This window comes from Podarcis gaigeae (assembly GCF_964106915.1).
Source record: "Podarcis gaigeae genome assembly, chromosome: 14".
Classification (NCBI taxonomy): Eukaryota; Metazoa; Chordata; class Lepidosauria; order Squamata; family Lacertidae; genus Podarcis; species Podarcis gaigeae.
This window is the reverse complement of record NC_139690.1, coordinates 4,836,494-4,854,407: the sequence shown is the minus strand read 5'-3', so window position 1 is coordinate 4,854,407 and position 17,914 is coordinate 4,836,494. Positions and strand designations below refer to the sequence as shown.

General features: G+C 44.9%; 1 protein-coding gene across 6 annotated transcripts in view; it reads right to left on the bottom strand.

Annotated features, from left to right (window-relative positions):
- TLN2 (talin 2) overlaps positions 1 to 17,914 on the bottom strand; it is a 182,862-nt gene that overhangs the window by 33,389 nt on the left and 131,559 nt on the right. For all 6 annotated transcript variants that reach the window (XM_083712373.1, XM_083712375.1, XM_083712370.1 and 3 more), the window contains exons 29-40: positions 14,664 to 14,861; positions 12,931 to 13,070; positions 11,834 to 11,927; positions 10,480 to 10,569; positions 9,501 to 9,623; positions 8,848 to 8,991; positions 6,968 to 7,129; positions 5,378 to 5,518; positions 4,538 to 4,719; positions 3,295 to 3,427; positions 1,355 to 1,456; positions 298 to 468 (exon numbers count right to left, since the gene is read on the bottom strand). In XM_083712373.1, coding sequence (XP_083568499.1) covers positions 298 to 468; positions 1,355 to 1,456; positions 3,295 to 3,427; positions 4,538 to 4,719; positions 5,378 to 5,518; positions 6,968 to 7,129; positions 8,848 to 8,991; positions 9,501 to 9,623; positions 10,480 to 10,569; positions 11,834 to 11,927; positions 12,931 to 13,070; positions 14,664 to 14,861 — 1,680 coding nt within the window. The remainder of the gene's footprint in view (positions 1 to 297; positions 469 to 1,354; positions 1,457 to 3,294; positions 3,428 to 4,537; positions 4,720 to 5,377; positions 5,519 to 6,967; positions 7,130 to 8,847; positions 8,992 to 9,500; positions 9,624 to 10,479; positions 10,570 to 11,833; positions 11,928 to 12,930; positions 13,071 to 14,663; positions 14,862 to 17,914) is intronic.

Below are 17,914 nucleotides of genomic sequence, written 5' to 3'. Positions count from 1 at the left end.
ACCTACTGGAGGTAGCAGGGATTCAACCTGGGACCATCTACATGTAACTATGTGCTCCATCACTGAGCTATGGACCTTCCCCTTCTATCATATGCCTGATCACTGGCCATCCTGGCTGGGGCTGATGGGAGTTGGACTCCTACAACAATTGGAAGGTAACACATTCGCTATCCCTGAGAGAAAAAGGGAATACTTTTGTGGCTTGATGAACCGTACGATAGGGAACATGCAGGACCCTCTCTTAGGACGTCACCTCTAAATATCAACATTCAATTAGTCATCCTGAGGATGGCCTACCTTGGGGTTTCCTCCCCCTTCTTTGGCTGCGTAGAGCATCTGGAGGGCAGATTCCGCCAGAGTCTTGGTCTGGTCCAATAAGGTCATTTGTTGCTGGTGGTTCATCAACTTGGATACCACACCAACAGCAGCAAGAACCAGCGGTTCAAAGTAGCTGGCTACCTGCGTCACCTAAGGGAGGAAAGGAAAGAAGGCAACGGAATTCATTCAATGTGGCTGTGCAAAGACCTCATTTGTTTCATCATGCATTCATTAAAAAAAAACCCCACCATGCATCTGTTTACCATTTGTCATCCATTTAAATGTAATTCATCTTGTTTTTCCACATTCATATATTTCATTTGCTTATTTAAGCATTTCTGTGCTGCCCAATGAGCTGTGTCCTCAGGGTGGTTAGAGTGCTGATGTTTATGATTTGGGCAACTGCCATTTTGTTTTCCCAGAAGGCCTCAGACATTATGTACTTCAAGAGCACCAACAAGCTGCACTAACAAGCACAAAACAACCCCTCCGCAGTGCCAAAAAAATTGTTCAACATCAACTTCATTGGACTGGTCATGTTGTGCAGATGCCTAACTATCGCCTTCTGAAGCAACTACTCTATTCCCAACTTAAGGATGGAAAGCAAAATACCGATGGACAACAAAAGAGATTTAAAGATGCTCTCAAGGCAAATCTAAAAAAATGTAGTATAAGCACTGATAACTGGGAAACACTAGTCTACTCGGAGTTAGATACCACCTGTGTATCATTTTCACATAATTACATTTTTTCCACCTTTGGCTTTGGCACAGGATCATAAAATAATAAAAAATACAGAAGCGAATGACCAAATAGTGAATAGAATTAATTGCTTTAAAACACGTGGGCTAAATAAAGTAGTTTTCTGCAGTCGGCAGAACTTCAAAATGGCTGCCTGGTTAATTGTGCCTCACAGACCCTCTGCTGCCCTCAGTGGATCCTAAAGCTGCCTCCCCAAGTCAGCGTTCTTTTCACGAATTTGCCTCAGACCAACAACATCACTTTTCCCCAGAGTGGCCATTTTGTGGCTTCCTACCTTGTGGCCCAGCTGAGCGGCTTCGCCTCGAGCGGCTGTAGCAATGGGGTCAATCAGATGCCCAATTTCCTGGACGACCGACGTCAGCTGCTCCTGCAAGGCCTGAGAAACAAGCAATGTGGACATGTCAGACCACAGACAGAAATGTAATGACAATGCAGAGGTGCTTGGTGACATGAAAGACACACAGAAGCACTATTTTGAAAAGCACATTTGTTCTCTCTGTGGGGTGAGGGGGAACTGTATTGTTTTATACATATATAAATATTTATTGATGTGGTGGGCTCTCCTTCCCTGGTAGTTTTTAAACAAAGGTTGGTCAGGGATTCTTTAGCTGTGATTCTTACATTGCAGGGGGTTGGACTAGATGACCCCTACTAAACTTCAATTATCTGATGTATTGGCGTGATTTTGATTTTGTGAAGCTGAATAAAAACAGGAAAAACGTGTTCATTTTGCCATTTCTGTCCCTCCTACAATTGACTCCCAAATGCCAGGACAAGTTCTTTGCCCACCCGGTCCAGTGTTATCTTCCTTGGGGGTGAGGAACCTTTGGCCCTCTAGAAGCTGCTGAACCTAAGGAAGTCTGCTGGATCAGGCCCAAAGTGGCCCGTTGAGTTCAGCATCCTGTTTTCACAGGGGCCAACCAGATGCCCAGGGGAAAGCAGCAAGCAGGACCTCAGCACAAGCGTCAGTCTCTCCTCCTGGGGTTTCCAGCAACTGGTATCCAGAAGCATTCATGCCTCCATCTGTGGAGGCAGAGCACAGACATCATAGCAAGGAGCCACTGATAGCCTTCCCTTCCACGAATTTCTCCAGTCCTCTTTAAAACCACCCCAGTTGCTGGCCTCCTGAGGGAGGGAGTTCCATAGTTTAACTACCGCATTTTTCGCTTTATAAGACACACCCGACCATAAGACACACCCAGTTTTTAGAGGAGGAAAACATGAAAGCAACGCAAAGCCTCTTGAGTGAAGAGGGAGGAGAGCTCCCGCTGCGCTCAAGAGGCTTTGTATGGCTATCCCTGAAGCTAGGAGAGCAAGAGGGATCAGTGCGCACCAATCTCTCTTGCTGTTCTGGCTTCAGCTATAGCTGCGCAGCCTGCATTTGCTCCATAAGATGCACACACATTTCCCCTTACTTTTTAGGAGGGGGAAAGTGTGTCTTATAGAGCGCAAAATACGGTATACGTTGCATTGGCCACACTTTCTGGGGTTGGTGGGAGTTGCAACATTTGGAGGGCCAAAGGCCAGCCTCTGATCCAGTCTGATGGTTAGCAGACTTCAAGGGGTCAGCCAGAGATGACTTCCCCTCCCCCCACGACCTGCGGCAATCTGATCTTTTTTCAAATGAAGATCCCAAGTTTGAGCCTGGGACCTTCTGAATTACAGCAAATGCAGATGGCCAGATTTTTTTAACACAAATCTTAACTTCATGTTAAGCTCTCCCTGTAAAAAAAAGAGAAATAAGTTTGTGAAAACTTGTTATTTCCCCCCTCCAAGTAGGATTCTAGTTTCCTGCTTAAAAATGAAAGAGGGAATGAAGCTGAGCTGCTTATGGTTGTCTGAAGGTGCTTCTTTTCTCCCCTGGGCATTAAAAGAAAAAGTAAACTTAAGAGTCTCACCCTGAAGAATTCCAACCTGTCATTTTGCAAACAACCTATGTCAGTTTACCACCTGTGTTGCTGGACCAGGTTCACTCACCTGGAAGAGAGTTAGCAAGAGGAATGCAGTGCATCATGGGAAAATCTTCTAGTCGGTTTATAGCAGAAGATTTATTGGTGCTTTCCCTGTTTCCCCTCACCCTGCACTGCCAACTACATTGATTTGATTAAGAGCACTCTCTCTCTCCCTTTCTCTCTCCCTCGCACACACAGACACACTCCCGGCTGAGAAGGTGGCTCAGCTTTTCCTTCACTGGCAATGAACAGCTCTGCTTACCTCAACAGAAATGTCATCCCTCGTGGCCAAGTTCTGACTGACAGCTGCAAGTGAGGCCTGCTCAATGTCCCTGATGCATCTATTGATCCCATCTATGGAGTAGTCACACTCCCGCTGGCCAGGGGCTTTGTCTCTGGAGAATGTATGGCAGATTGTTATGTCAAGGGTGAAAGGGGGGGTATAACCATAATTAACAAGTGGGAACTGCAACAAAATATTAAAGAACAGAGTATTCCAGCCCCTCCCCTCCCCCTGGTTTTCCATCTCTCTCCCCCACCCATCCTTGTCCCACCCATCAGCCTGCATTCTGTGGCTACTGAGCATGCTCCATACACATCCAATAACTCCCCCTCACAGATTCGTTTGCACTTCTTCAAACTTTAGAATATTCCCAAGCCAGCTGATACCTCTTTCCTGAACATGGGTGGTGCTATTTTGCCTAAACAGGGAATGGCACTCACACCCCAAACGCTTGAAAATAAAGGGACTGATAATCATTCACTCTTCTACTAATGAGCACCCAGAGCACTGAATAGTGTACATGAGAACAATAATCATAACATATGATACAAAGAAGCAATTAAAACAAACACAACATAAAACATATATCTTACATTAACATAGTACATTATCACACAGGAAAAGACCTGAAAGGGGAGCTGGGAGAGAAACATACCTCAAAGAGGGGCCTGACTGAGAGAGTATTCTAGAGGTGGGGGAAGGTCTTGACCCCTGAAGGCAGTGTGTGGTTATTGCAAAACTGGAAGCTCGGGAGCTGAGTGCAATGCTCCAGGACTCTCTCTCTGACCCCAGACACACTTCCCACCATCCCTGATCCATGCACCTCTCAAGTGCTTTTGCCTGGCTGTGCTGCATACTTGGAACTGTGTTACTGCCTCTTGCTTGTCTGAACAGAGGGCTGTGCATGTGCAGAAACCCCTGACTTTTGCAGGGTTCGAATGTAGCCTGCTGCATTAAAGGCAAATGTCTCCTCCACTGCTCCACCTGCTTTTGCCTCTGGACCTGCTGCCCACCGCTGATAGGTTGCCTCTGGAAGGTTGTCCAGGAGGGAAAGCAGGCCTTGGGCTGAGAAAGGCTCCCTCTACTTGTTTTTACATATTCCAGCTTGCTGAAATAATAAGCATGAGCAGGGCGTGTGTTCCTGCAGAATGGGGGAACGTGATATGGAGAAAGGGGCAGAGGTACCCACACTGCAAGTACCTATAAAAACAAAAGGACTCACCTGATGGACGTGATGAGGCTCTTAATGGACTCGGACACGGTGTGTGAGTGCCCAGCGAGAATGGACCATGTGGGAGGGTCTTTGGGGTTGATTGCCAGTGAGCGAGCAGTTTTGATTAAAGAGGACGAGCTCTCTAGCATAGTCCGGGCGGAAGTCAGGATTGGTTCCTGTGCCCGAGAACCCTGCAAAGAGGGAAGCAGATGGCTTTTAGTTCCACAGCAACTCCCAGGTTGGGTTCAGGTGTAATAACCCCAGACTAAACCACAATGATTTGCTGGAATAGAAATGGCATGTGAACTCATTTGCTGCTCCTTCTCTTCCTACCTTTTCTAGCACACCTCAATTCAATTCTTAAGGTTCCAAACCAAGAGATTATGGTTTGAGTAATCCCTGCAAACCTCGGATCAGATCATAGCTCATTGACCTGTTTTGTCCAGACTTTGACCATGTAGGGGTCCAGGGGTTTTGGACTCCCATCAGCCTCAGCATCCTATAATTGTACTAGCTGAGGCTGATCCTCACCTGATCCAAATTGCACGTGGAAGAACCCCTGGAGCGGGCTATAGTTTTACTTACAAGAGTTTCACAGGAAAGGGGAGGGAGAGAGTTAAATAAAAACAATGTGAGGTTACCATGTAGCTGACATGGCAATTGTGACGTAGATCATGTAGGCAGCTTGCTTCTCTAAAGCATAGAAAAGGTGAGCTTAATTGTTGTAAACAAACTTCCAAAATGCTTTCTAATGTCCTCAAAGACCAAAAAACTGGAGATTGGTTTGCAGTAAGTTAAAGACAGGCTCTGCATCATTAGAAAGTTAATTTAATACAGCACTTCTCTTACCTCAGTACTGATCTGGGCCGGGATGCTGACAAACTCAGGGTTTGATGCAAAGGCTGTTAGGTTTTCCACAGCTTCAATCAATGGAGCAGTTGCAATCCGGCACTTATTTCGGTTATCTTCTGAGAAGTCACCATCCAAGGCCTAGTGAAGAAAAATAAAAATGGGTTGAAGAAGCTATTGTATACACAAAACATACTGAGAGATGCTGCCAGGATCCCCCACCCACTAAGTGCTGTGGTGTACTAGAGAGAGAGCACCAGATTTAGATGTGGGAAGTCTGTGAAGTTCACTGGATGACAGATCCCAACCTAACTCCATCTCACAATACGTTAAAATAGGATAACCCAGATCTTCCCATTCAGTCAGCTTGACTCCAGATTTCTGTATGATGCTTACAAGGGCCTGTCAGGTTCCCAGCTCAGCACCAGAACCATTCATGAGTTCTCTGTCTATGTTTCCCCAGGAACATATCCTGCAGGTTTTTGGCTGCCTCCTGAATTCCGTGACACCCAGGCAAAGCAGAGATCATGTCAGTTCCTCACAGAGGCGAGTCCTGCACCTTCATGAAACAGCTTTTGGTAAATGCCGAAAATACATCTCTTTACCCTGGCCTTTGACAGCTGAGATGTGTGTTTTAAGCACCCACGCTATTCTTGTGAACGCAATATGTTTTAACAGTTTTTAATGCTAGATTTTCAATTGTTGTCACCAGCCCTAAAACCTGCTGGTGAAGGGAGGTGGGTAATAAATTTAATAATACAAATACAAATAACATACAGATGAGTGTGAGCGGGGATCTGTTGAGATGCAAGAGACTCTCATACTTCTGTATGGCTGGATCTTTACTTATCTTCACTTTTTAAAAGCCACACAAATAACTCATTTTCAATCAGACAATAATTAGCTACTTTGCTACAAATTGCAGAAGGGATTGAGAAAGATATATTCTAATAACATTGCACTTGAGATGTATATTTTCAGGATTCACCTTATTTTTATAATTTTAAGTTTACGTTTTTGTAATTTTAAGTTTTTAATATTGTGTTATTAATGATGTTTTTAAATTGCTGAAACCTGTCCTGGTACCTTGGGTTACAGATGGGTAAATAATAATAATAATAATAATAATAATAATAATAATAATAATAATAGCAACAACAACAACAACAACAATATGCTCTCTCAAATAAATGTTGGGAAATCCAAACTCTTGAACAGTTCTCTCCTTCCTCATTTTTGAAACCCGCACTTTCCCAAGAGCAAGGTCCTCTTTCTCCTGTAATGAAGACAGGAGGAACCTCCAGACAAACAACAGAATTAAAATATGACTCCCTAATCACAAATACATTAGGTTAATTGCATTCTAGCAGTACAGCTGTTCTCAAGCATTCCAGGAACGAGGTGGATAATGGCTCCCTAAGAGATTCAAAATGGCAGTTCCTGTGTAGGTTGCAAACTCCGTTTTCCCACAGAAGGAGAAACAACTTCTCGTAAATGACTTTTTTTTTTAAGGACCCAGAGATGAACAGTATTTAAGCCTTTGTTTGACTGAGGCTGTCTTAACAGTACAGTGGCAGGAGACTCTCATACCTTGATAGTTTTAACCAGGTTGGCAGTGCTGTTTGCCACTTCCTTTGCCGACTGGACAAAGTGCCTCTTTGCCACGGGGTTGGCTGTCTTGGACGAAGCAATGCGGCAGGCATTACACAGCGCAGAAGTGTGCTTTGCCACAATGGTAGCTGCTGATAAGACCTGGAAAACAAACACACATACATGGCTGAGGGGGCAGAAATAGAACCACAGACAGGGCCAGCCCTACCATGAGGCAGAGTGAGGCAACCAATTCGGGCGCAGTTGTGGAGGGGTGGGGAGTGGATAGAGCTGTGTATGCCATGAGGCCCACCCCTCAGGTGTACAGAGGAGGATGCTGTTCCACTGCCAGTGTCAAAATAGGATCCAACAGTTTGGTGAGTTTTTGCAGGCTCCATCTTTTCCCTTTGCCTCAGGCAGCCAAATGTCTTGGGCTGGCTCAGTGATGGAATGGCTGCTCTGCTAATTCTCCATCTGTGTTCTGAAGCACTGGTGGGTTAGGAAGAAAGGAACCTGAGCTGTTTTGGAAACTGTATTTTGGCCCTACGATGCAGCACAGACAGTAGACACATTTTAAAGAGCCATTTAGTTATTTAAATGTTTGGCAAGATCCTTAGCAGCTGTCAGGCATGGACTGTTTCAGGGCAAACAAAATACAGGTAGGGCTGGTCGAGGTTTCATTGCTGATTAAAAGCGCGCTGAGAGATCTAGGGAGATACCAGCAAGCTTTTTTCCTCCTTGTATCCATGTCTATCCATGTCTACTCAGATGTAATGGGGCTCACTCCCAGGTAAGTTGGTAGAGAATTGCTGCTTTGATAAAGAGAAGACACGAATGGCCACTGACATGTTGACAAGAGTTTTAAAAATGTTGGTTGTTCACATGCTTTATATATTTCTCTTAATGACTGAAGGAAATGCAGCTTTATATTTACAAAAAGAGGAAAATGCATTCATTCACCTGTAAAGTACAAACACAGCATTCCCAAACGCAATTCAGTCCAAACACATTTTAAACCTCTTTACTGGTATTCACAAATCCTTATTCTTGCCCCCCCCCAAAAAAAATCAGTGAAATAGATACCTGGGAGAGGGAAAAATTTCCTCTGATAAACTAGTGATTTTCTCCATAGGAAATACCGTATTTTTCGCCCTGTAGGACACACTTTCCCCCCTCCAAAAATGAAGGGGAAATGTGTGTGCGTCCTATGGGGCGAATGCAGGCTTTCGCTGAAGCCTGGAGAGCGAGAGGGGTCGGTGCGCACTGACCCCTCTCGCTCTCCAGGCTTCAGGAGAGCCCCAGCGCCAGCCCCACAAGGTTGGGGTTTGGATGTGGTTTGGAGGCTGACGGCGAGGAGACGCGTGCTTCTCCCCGCCACCAGCCCCGCAAACTCCGGGGACAGCTGGGAGGCGCAGCGCGTTTTCCCGCTGTCCCCGGACCTGGTCTGCAGGCGGGCGGCAGGGAGAAGAGCGCTTCTCCCCGCGGCCGGCCCTACAAGCACCTGGGGGGGGGATTTTTTTTTTCTTTATTTCCCCCCCAAAAAACTTGGTGCGTCCTATGGGCCGGTGCGTCCTATGGGGCGAAAAATATGGTAGTTGTTGTGTAACAGAGTCAGGAGCAATTGCTTGCTTCCATACTTTAGCAGTAGCAATAGAAATGTTTGTGCTGCAAGCTTAGTAAGAAACAGACCATAGCTGAGAGGGCAGAGCTCATGCCTTGCATACAGAAGTTCCTAAGCTCACACCCAATTAAAATATGAAGTGCACCCCCATTTTCAGGCCACGTGCAACCCAAGACTGCTATTTCTACAAAGGTGGACCTCTTACAGGCTGTGAAGCACGAGCCAGCAAAATGCCTCTGGCAACCTGGATGAAAGTTACCTGGGATGGGCTGCTTCCTGGGTCCACCAAGTTCTGACATGCCATTTGGATAGCTTGATTGGCCCTGGCAAACTGGATAGGATCAACAAGTCCCTGCTGACCGGCCTGGCTGTTGGGATCCGAGATGCCAACCAGGTAAGCGGCCTAGGCAAGAACCAAAGGCATTGTGACTACTCAGAGGTGGTTTTCAAGAAGCACACAATAAACGCCTATTAGTTCACTTGAGATCATGCAAAACCGAGAGTGGAAGGAGAGAGTCATTTTTTCATCCAATTTTCTTCCTAGACAAGGCATGTCTTGCATTCCAATTACAGGCACACAAAAATGCAAAGAAGCCATTTAAGCATTATTTGCAAAACTGGCCTAATGCTAATGCCCACAACTAAAGTCATTCACAGGCAAATCAGCCTCTGCTGTGGTCGTTCAGTGGGCCAGCAGCAAGGTAGATAACTAGAAGGTCATTTATAAATACATAATAAGCAGTCTAGCAGAAACTCCATCAAGACAAACATTCAAAAAGACCACTGAAGGTCCCTCCATCCTCGCACTTTGCAAGCAGTTGAAACACCTTAATGCACTTGCAGAAGCTCAACCACACCGTCACCCCCCACTGCAGAAAACCTTGCTTAGTATATTAGTCACCCGAAACACACCTGAGCTGCTGCTTCAGTGAGGCCACAAAGCGCCTTGGAAGCCACCCCAACACACTCGCCAAAGACTGGAAGGTCCCCTGTCTTGGCATTTTGCGAAATTCCAGCCATCGCCTCTCCCAGAACCTGCCGGGGGGGGGGGAGGGGAAGGCAATTCAAGACTTTCAATTCAATCCTTGCTTTACAAATCACAACACCACTTAATAACCATACACTAATGTTTACTAATACTTCATACTTCTAATAAGCCTTATTTATTAGTATCAATACGTGATAATATGCAATGCTATTAATATTTTTATTTATTCATTCATTCATTTATTTATTTATTTTCTACACTGCTCTTCATCAGAGGAATACAGAGTGGTTTACAGTATAAAAAGACAAAAATACATAACATAGTAACAAACAAAAATAACACCCCCTACCTAGAAGGCACATCAGACTCAATTCACACACATTATCTGCTTCCTACTGGTTTTATCTCCACACTGCGGATCAGGAGCAACACCATCAGCTGATTGACAGGTGGGCATCCCCCACTTGCCCAAGTGGGCCACTGAAGATGGGGGGCGGGCGGGGTGGGGGCGGGAAGACACCAGAATCTGGCCTGCTGGCTGGAAAAGGTTCCCCTTCCCTGCTCTAGATTTTTGGAGGTTAGTTTTATGAAGATTAGTTTCACTGCAGGTCCTTTAGCATTGCTAAAGTGTTGTTTTACACTGTTTTTCTATATAGTTTTTTAACTACTATTAGCAGCCTGGACTCTCTTTGGGGAGGGAGGGTGGACTGTACTTTTGACATAACTGCTAAAAAATCTCCTTGTTTTTGGATGTTGGAGAAAGCTGTAGCTCCAGGATTTTGCTCCTCCCCCCACTCACCTGCCAGGAGGCTCCAGTACCCCACTTCAGGGAGTGCTAAATATGACTTAGTGCAACAGGTCATGAAACTGAACATGCAGACGGAAAGAAAATACGATGGCTACCTTGGAGTTTTCCATAACGCCTTCAATGCAGTCAAAATAAGAGAGGTCGCTAACAGGTTCGTTGGGGTTTTCCAGCATTTCTTTAACTGTCTGAAAATAAGAGGGGCACAAGTGATGGCTGGCAATGCAGTCAAAATCCTAGACCATGAAGCCCTTGCTGCACCTTCTTAGGGTGCTTGGGGGAGCTGATTAAGCAAAGCCCTTCTTGGAATGGGAATGAATCCATTCTAAATATACTGCTTTGAAATGAAAACCAGCTTTTTGTGCCTGGCTTGTTATATTTATTAGAATGTTGAACTGCAATTTTATGGATTGATTTTAGTTTAGTACACCCCCTCCCAATAAAAGCAGCATATGTGTATTTACATAACTTCCCTTCTTTTGTCTGTGTATCTCTGGGTTGGTTGCAGGAAGAAATAAAATTATCACATATGTGGTCAACAATATTAACATTTTTGACACTTTGATCAGGCCCCTTCTCTGGCTGGAAGAATACATGCAAGGAGACTCATATCTTCCAGGCAGTTATCCTGGAAAAACAACTTACTGGCTCACATCAGCCTCCAGATTGTTGAATGTCAACAATCCCAAATGAATCTGGCAAAGTGAATCTGCCCCCAAAGTGGAGAAAAGTAAAGCTAATTTCAGAAATTAACAATAATGCCAACCACTATTGTCATTAACATGTGAATCTGCACATGTGAGTGACAATAAACTGAGAATAAAATGAATATATAAATATCCAAGAACTTAACAAATAGAATATTTTATCTGTTTCATCAAGGGGGAAGGGCATCAGGGAAACCCAGCCTTGAGTTCCCAGAGGCAGATGGGACAAAAACTCCCAGCAGTCCCAGCAAACATGGTGACCAGGGGTCAGGGATGATGGGACTTGGAGTCCAGCAACATGAGGAGCTCAAGGGTGGGGAAGGTTGATGTCAACAATAGTGTGGCCACTATCACAGATCAAAGGAAACAAAACAGCAATCTTTGAATGATACTAGTTGAGAACAAAGCTACGCAGCTAATACAGTTTAGTATTCACTGTCTACGGAAGTAAGAGATGTAAGGTTCCCTGGGTAGTAGCAGTCAAGCTGTGGCAATCGAGCCGTCACAAAACCATGGCAGCCAAGCTTTGATGTTTTATCACTTGATCCACCAGCACTCTCGTTTAGACAGTTAGGATGGCAGACTCAAGCGCCAGCCTGCTGAGTGTTCAGTCAGCTGACTAGCAAGCAACTCTCCAAGTCCTGATGGGGCAACATTTGAGAACAGCCACAAACACCCTTAATCATGAAAACTTTGCCAGTCATATCACCAAGAAAAGTGAGCCTGCAGTCAAGTGGAGACCTACCTCCAGTTCCCGGAGAGCGTTGTCACACTCTTTTTGGCCTGGCGCTTGCTGAGTACACAAAGTGATGAGCTGATTTATACTCTCAGTCACAGCCCTAGAAGACAAGAGACATGCACATCTCAGAGACCAACAATGTGGGTAATCAGAGCAGATCACAGGTGGACCTGCTAGGAGGTAGCCTGCTTGATTAGAGAAGCAAGTGGCAACCCACCACCACCCGGCCAGAAAAGTTTAAGAAATTAAGATGCATGGTACCCAAGAGCAGCCAAATTATTTTTGAATTGGCAGTAAGAAATCAGAAATTATAAATGACACCCAAAACCATTGCCTGAGGCATCTGCTTAATTCTGTCTAATGGTAGGGCAGGCTCCAAACAGAGTTCTCAAAATAAGCTAGTAACGGTCTCCTAAAATTCTCCTCCACTAGTAAAACCAAGCAGCCAATTAATAGCAATATCAATTTTTAAAGATAAAACAAACTAGAAAATATCTCTCTAATCCAAGAAACAACCCCCACAACCCAAAGCTGCATCTCTCTAGTAGGAAAAAGGAACAGTTTACAAAAAGCAAGGCAAGGAGGCACAATGCCTGTTTGAGAGGAAAACTGTCCATGGGAGGTTACTGTTTTTATTTGTTACTGTGGAATGTATTTTTATGTATTTATATTGTTAAAAGCCCTGTGATCCTTGGATGAAGGGCGGTATAGAAATTTACCAAATAACAAAAATAAAATTATCCCCAGGGCTACTTCTGTAATGGCACTGCCTCCATTGGCAGGTTTTGCTTTGCACTGTACAGATGGCAGCAGAAGCAAAGCCCCCCTTGATGAACAATGGTGGCAGGGGGTTCCCAAAGCTGGGGCCATTCAGATGTTTTGAACTACAAATCCCATCAGGCCCAGCCAGTACAATGCTGGGACTGATGGGAGTTGTAGTTCAAAACATTTGAAAGTACCAGCTTATGGAAAGTTGACATACAGAAAGGCCACTTCTAAGGCATGTGGGTCCCATCTAAAACAGATCTCTATATTCCCTGATTTCCTTCCTCCCATTTGTTTGAATAGAAGCAGGTCAACTGCACTTCTGCCTTGGCCCTTACCTTGCAGCCGCTGCCAAGAGGTTCTTGGCATTGGGAGCTCCAGGATCCACCGAGAGAGACTTGGCAGCCAGAAGCAACTTGCTGGAAGCCATGGAGATGTTCTTGAGGTTTCCAATGACTTGAATTTGGTCCTCCTTCGTCTGTAAGGCCAAAGAAGCAAATCATGGCAGGGATTTAGGGCATGGGAAGGCAGCAAAGAGGCTAAGCTCTGAGTTACTCTCCATGCAAAGACAAAAGGAGTCGCATCCAGGCCCCTGATGCTTTGACAAGAGGGGGCCTTTGCAGAAAAAGTGGTGGGGGGGGGGGAAGGGAGTGCTTTAAAATCAACTTGTTGAACAAGGCAACCTGTTTGGCGAGCAGCAGAGAGGGCCATTCACTCTGCACCACGGGCTACACTGGAAATTATAGCAAGTGCTAAAAGGGCTGCAGCTAATTTGCATGACTTGACTGCAAGGGCTTAATTAGCATCTCATTTCCATGAGCATGACAAGATGTCAAGCGACCATGGGTGGGTGCACAGCTGTTAATGTTGGCAGGCCTGCTAGACAGGGAAGGGCAGAGCGGCCTTTGCTCAATACACAGGGAGGTTCTGGCCGACTCAGAGCTTGGAGCAGGTGGCCCTGGATGAACCAAGACATACTTTGTCACTCCCATGCCTGCCCAGACAATAGCAGAGCAAATGAGGGCTGTGCTGATGAAGCAACACCTTTCAGATCTGCAGCGCAGCCTAATGTGGACTGGAAAGGCAAGGAGACAGGCTGGTTGCTCTCATGCTGCCCTTTGCTGAGAAGAACTTTCCCTTGCTGCTGCTGTTCCTTAGGGAAAAGGCAGCCACAGATATTCATAGGGAAAAGGTTCAGAAAAGGGCAACCAAAATGATCAAGAGGTGGAGCAACTCCCTATGAGGAAAGGTTGCAGCATACGGGACTTTTTAGTTTAGAGAAAAGATGTGTCACATTTAGAAAGTTATGCATGGCACAGAGAAAGTGAAAAGAGAAAAGTTTTTCTCCCTCTCTCATAACATTAGGACTCATGGACATCCAAAGAGGCTGAACGTTGGAAGATTCGGGACAGGCGAAAAGAACGACTCCTTCATGCAGCCTGTAGTTAATCTATGGAACTCACTGCCACAGGAGGCGGTCATGGCCACCAACTTAGATGGCTTTAAAGGAGGATCAGATGATTCCCTGCTAAGTGATAGCGAATGAGTCAGGGGGATGGGAGCTGGACAGAGTGAGACAGGGTCATACACCATGTATAGAATCATAAACACTGTAGGAGGCTTTGGAGGTCATATAGTCCAGTACAGGAAATTTAGAACTAGAGCATCCTCCATCCCCAACCCCTTTAGCTTCGGAAGAGCCCAACCACCACCTCTCTAGTAAATGGGTCTCTTTGCCCCACTGCTCTGTCAAGAGCTTTCTTTTAATGTTCAACCCAAGTCAAGCTTCCTTCAACATGATCTCATGAGATCTGGAACAGCATTAGAGAACAAAGACTCTGCCTTCTCCTATGTGGCAACCTTCAGGTGCATGGAAAGAGCTATTGTCTTCTCCTCTCCTGTTCCTTTGGACATTCCTTTCATTTCAACGTTTACATCCCACTGTTCCCTTCTGAGGAAAGCTGACAAAGGAGCTGACAAACACCCCACTCCAACAACCACGACCAATCGCTTCCCCCCCAACCACATCCTGCCCAGCCAGAGAGCAAACTGGTGGAGGAAGATGTCTCACCTGAGCTTGCCCAGCCATTTCAATCCCAGCATCCAGGAACTCGTCAAAGTCTTCACTGAATTTTCCAGAAGCAGCTGCCAGCTCCCCGCTCTGGCCCCGCGTGGCATGGACAACCTCCCCCGCTGACTGGTTCAGGTCAGCTGCAGCCTGGTTGAGTTCACTCTGTGCTTCTTGGAATGATTTTGAACTGGGAGGCAGCTACCAGCCAGGGGCAGGGTAAGAAAAAGAGGGATTGTGGGTAAGTTACCAATGGCTTTATATACAGTAACCTCAGTGCACGGCACTTTGCAAAGTCCCTGCTCCATGGAACTTACAGTCTAAAAACTGTAGCACAGAGAAGGGGTGGAACAGAGGGGAACAATGCAATTGTTTCGGCTATGTGCACCTCGGTTTAGTTACAGTAGGGGACAGGAATTACAGCAGTTCCTGCACCCCAACCTTCCAGATGTTGTTGGCCTCCAATTCCCATCAGCCCCAGCTAGCATTGGCCAATGGCCAGGGATGATGGGAGTTGTAGTAGTCCAGCAACACTGAAAAGGCACCAGGCTGGTTATCCAAGGACTACCCAAGGGTTATGCCAACTGTCCCAAAGTTAGGCCAGGCTGCTCAAACTCTCTTGCAGTGAGCCTTGTGAAAGCTTGGTTATACATGAGGTGGAGTGAGGTGATGGAATGGATTGGATTGGATTGGATTGATCTTTATTACGGCCATTGGCCCGTTACACGACAGTTTCCCATACCAACATATTATACTTAAACCCCCAAATTTAAAATTGCCAAAACTTACAAAAGACAAACAGTAACTGAAGCAAAACAAAAACAAAGACCACCATCATACATTACAATAAATTTGTAACCTATTGTCAGGGAACTGCCATCGGAAAGGCAGGCGGTGGAAGGGCTCTCAGACGCTAAGAGAGACTCAGCAGCAGAGGAAGGCACCAGCAGGGGGAAGGAAAGAGCTCAGAGAGAAAGTGAGTCGGAGGGAGGGCTCCGAGAGACTGCCAGTGAAAACAGTGGAGAAGTCTCAGGACCCCCCATAGGTACACCCACTCCTCGCCGGAAACTGTCTCGCCGAGAATCCCGAAGACGTGTTTCCGTTAAGGAACTTTTATGTTGGAGCAGATTCCACAAACGCCCACTGTCGGATTCTGCTAGCGATTGAGGGAGTCATGTTTAAGGGGGCAGTTTGAGAACCATGCCCAAGCTCTGAGGGACTAAGCTTTAACGCACAAGCAGCTCATCATCCCATCACACCTATACATCGCCCTCTGCTCATAAATTAATCAAGGATATCAATGGTGATATCGCCTAAAACATAGATCATGGTTTAAAACAATGGTGATAGCACCTAAAACATAGGTCATGGTTTAAAGGGGTTATCCGAATCACACAGGAGACCGTTTCTCTTCTTTAGGGATAGGACGCTGATCAGGAATCTGGCAACCATGAGTGATTTTAGGGGGTCATCATCAATTAGTAGATATCTCAGTTTGGCTTCAATCGTATCATCGGCAATTCCCTTAAGATATTGAGCAAGAAACTTGCTCCTGGCCGGTAAGTGAAAAGCACAGTCAAAAATTATGTGATGCAACGATTCCGGTGCCCCACAATTACAATCACATAAGAGCGATATCTGTCCATTGGAGAATCTATTTCTCAGCACGTTCGATGGGAAGGTGTTGAATCTTGCCTTTACAAAGGCATATCTATGAGCTGAGGAAGTTAAGGAATTCAAATAGTTTGGGAGCCTTAAGAGGGGTAATAAACCAAGATTTATAGGTGAGCAGGTACCATTGCCCAAGATCATTTTCTGCTGCAAGTCCATCTCCTCTAGCTTACAGGTTACTGTTCTTTTAGCTGGGACTATGTCCTGCTCTAGTAATTTGGATGGGGAGATTCCCATTGCTGTTATTTTCAGCTGTAAATTTTTTTACCCATGGGCTCTGGAAATCATCTCTCCACATACATTGTATCAAGTACAAGTTTGGGAGATTGTGCCATAGAGATAACCAGTGACAAAGTATGTGCTTCCACAGAGCATTTTCCAGGGATACAATATTAAGTTCCATGCGTAACGCTGTATTACTTACACAGTTGGACAGTTTCAATATCCCTCTTAAAAACTGATTTTGAATGACCTCCAGGTGAGATAGGTTGGCAAAAGTCCCCAAAATTGAGATGGCATAAGCAATTGTCGGGATCACCTTGGCCTTGAAGACTTTCATTTTTTTTTTATAAATATTTTTATTAAGTTTCTTTTCTTATAATCAAAGATATACAGAATACAGAAAAAAGAAAGAAAACAGAAAAAAAGAAGAAAAAAAGAGAATATGAAAGATCCAACTTTCCTTAATATTTTTAACAAACCAACTGGACTTCCCCACATCCTCCAGACCCTGCATTCTTTGTTATACAAACATCAGCAATTTATTACCTTATTTCATAACTCACTGTATCTTTCAATTTATCATGTTTCTAAATTCCCAATATTTATATCCCAATTTCTATGAACTTAAGTTTAACATAATAAAGTTATTTCCTAATTCCACCTCTTATTTCTTGTATCTTAGTTTTCATTTTACCTAATCAAGTTGCTGAAGCTAGAGTTCCCTTAATCGTGCATTTTCTTAACATTCATACAACTTATAGTGTTTTTGCAAATAGTCCTTAAATTTTTTCCAGTCCTCTTCCATTGTTTCTTCTCCCAAGTCTCGGATTCTGCCAGTCATCTCGGCCAGTTCCATATAGTCCATCAACTGCGTCTGCCATTCCTCCAATGTAGGTAGTTCTTGAGTCTTCCAATACTTAGCGATGAGAATTCTTGCTGCTGTAGTAGCATACATAAAGAAATTTCTATCCTTCTTTAACACCTTCTGGTCCACAATGCCCAGAAGAAAGGCCTCCGGTTTCTTAAGAAAGGTATACCTAAATACCCTTTTTAACTCGTTGTAAATCGTCTCCCAGAAGGCCTTCACTTTTGGACAAGTCCACCAGAGGTGAAAGAATGTCCCTTCCGCCTCCTTACATTTCCAGCATTTATTGTCAGACAGGTGATATATCTTAGCAAGCTTGACTGGGGTCATGTACCACCGGTATACCAGTTTCATAATGTTTTCCTTCAAGACATTACATGCCGTGAATTTCATTCCGGTGTTCCATAACTTTTCCCAGTCCTCAAACATGATATTATGCCCAATGTCCTGTGCCCATTTTATCATGGCGGATTTAACTATCTCATCCTGTGTATTC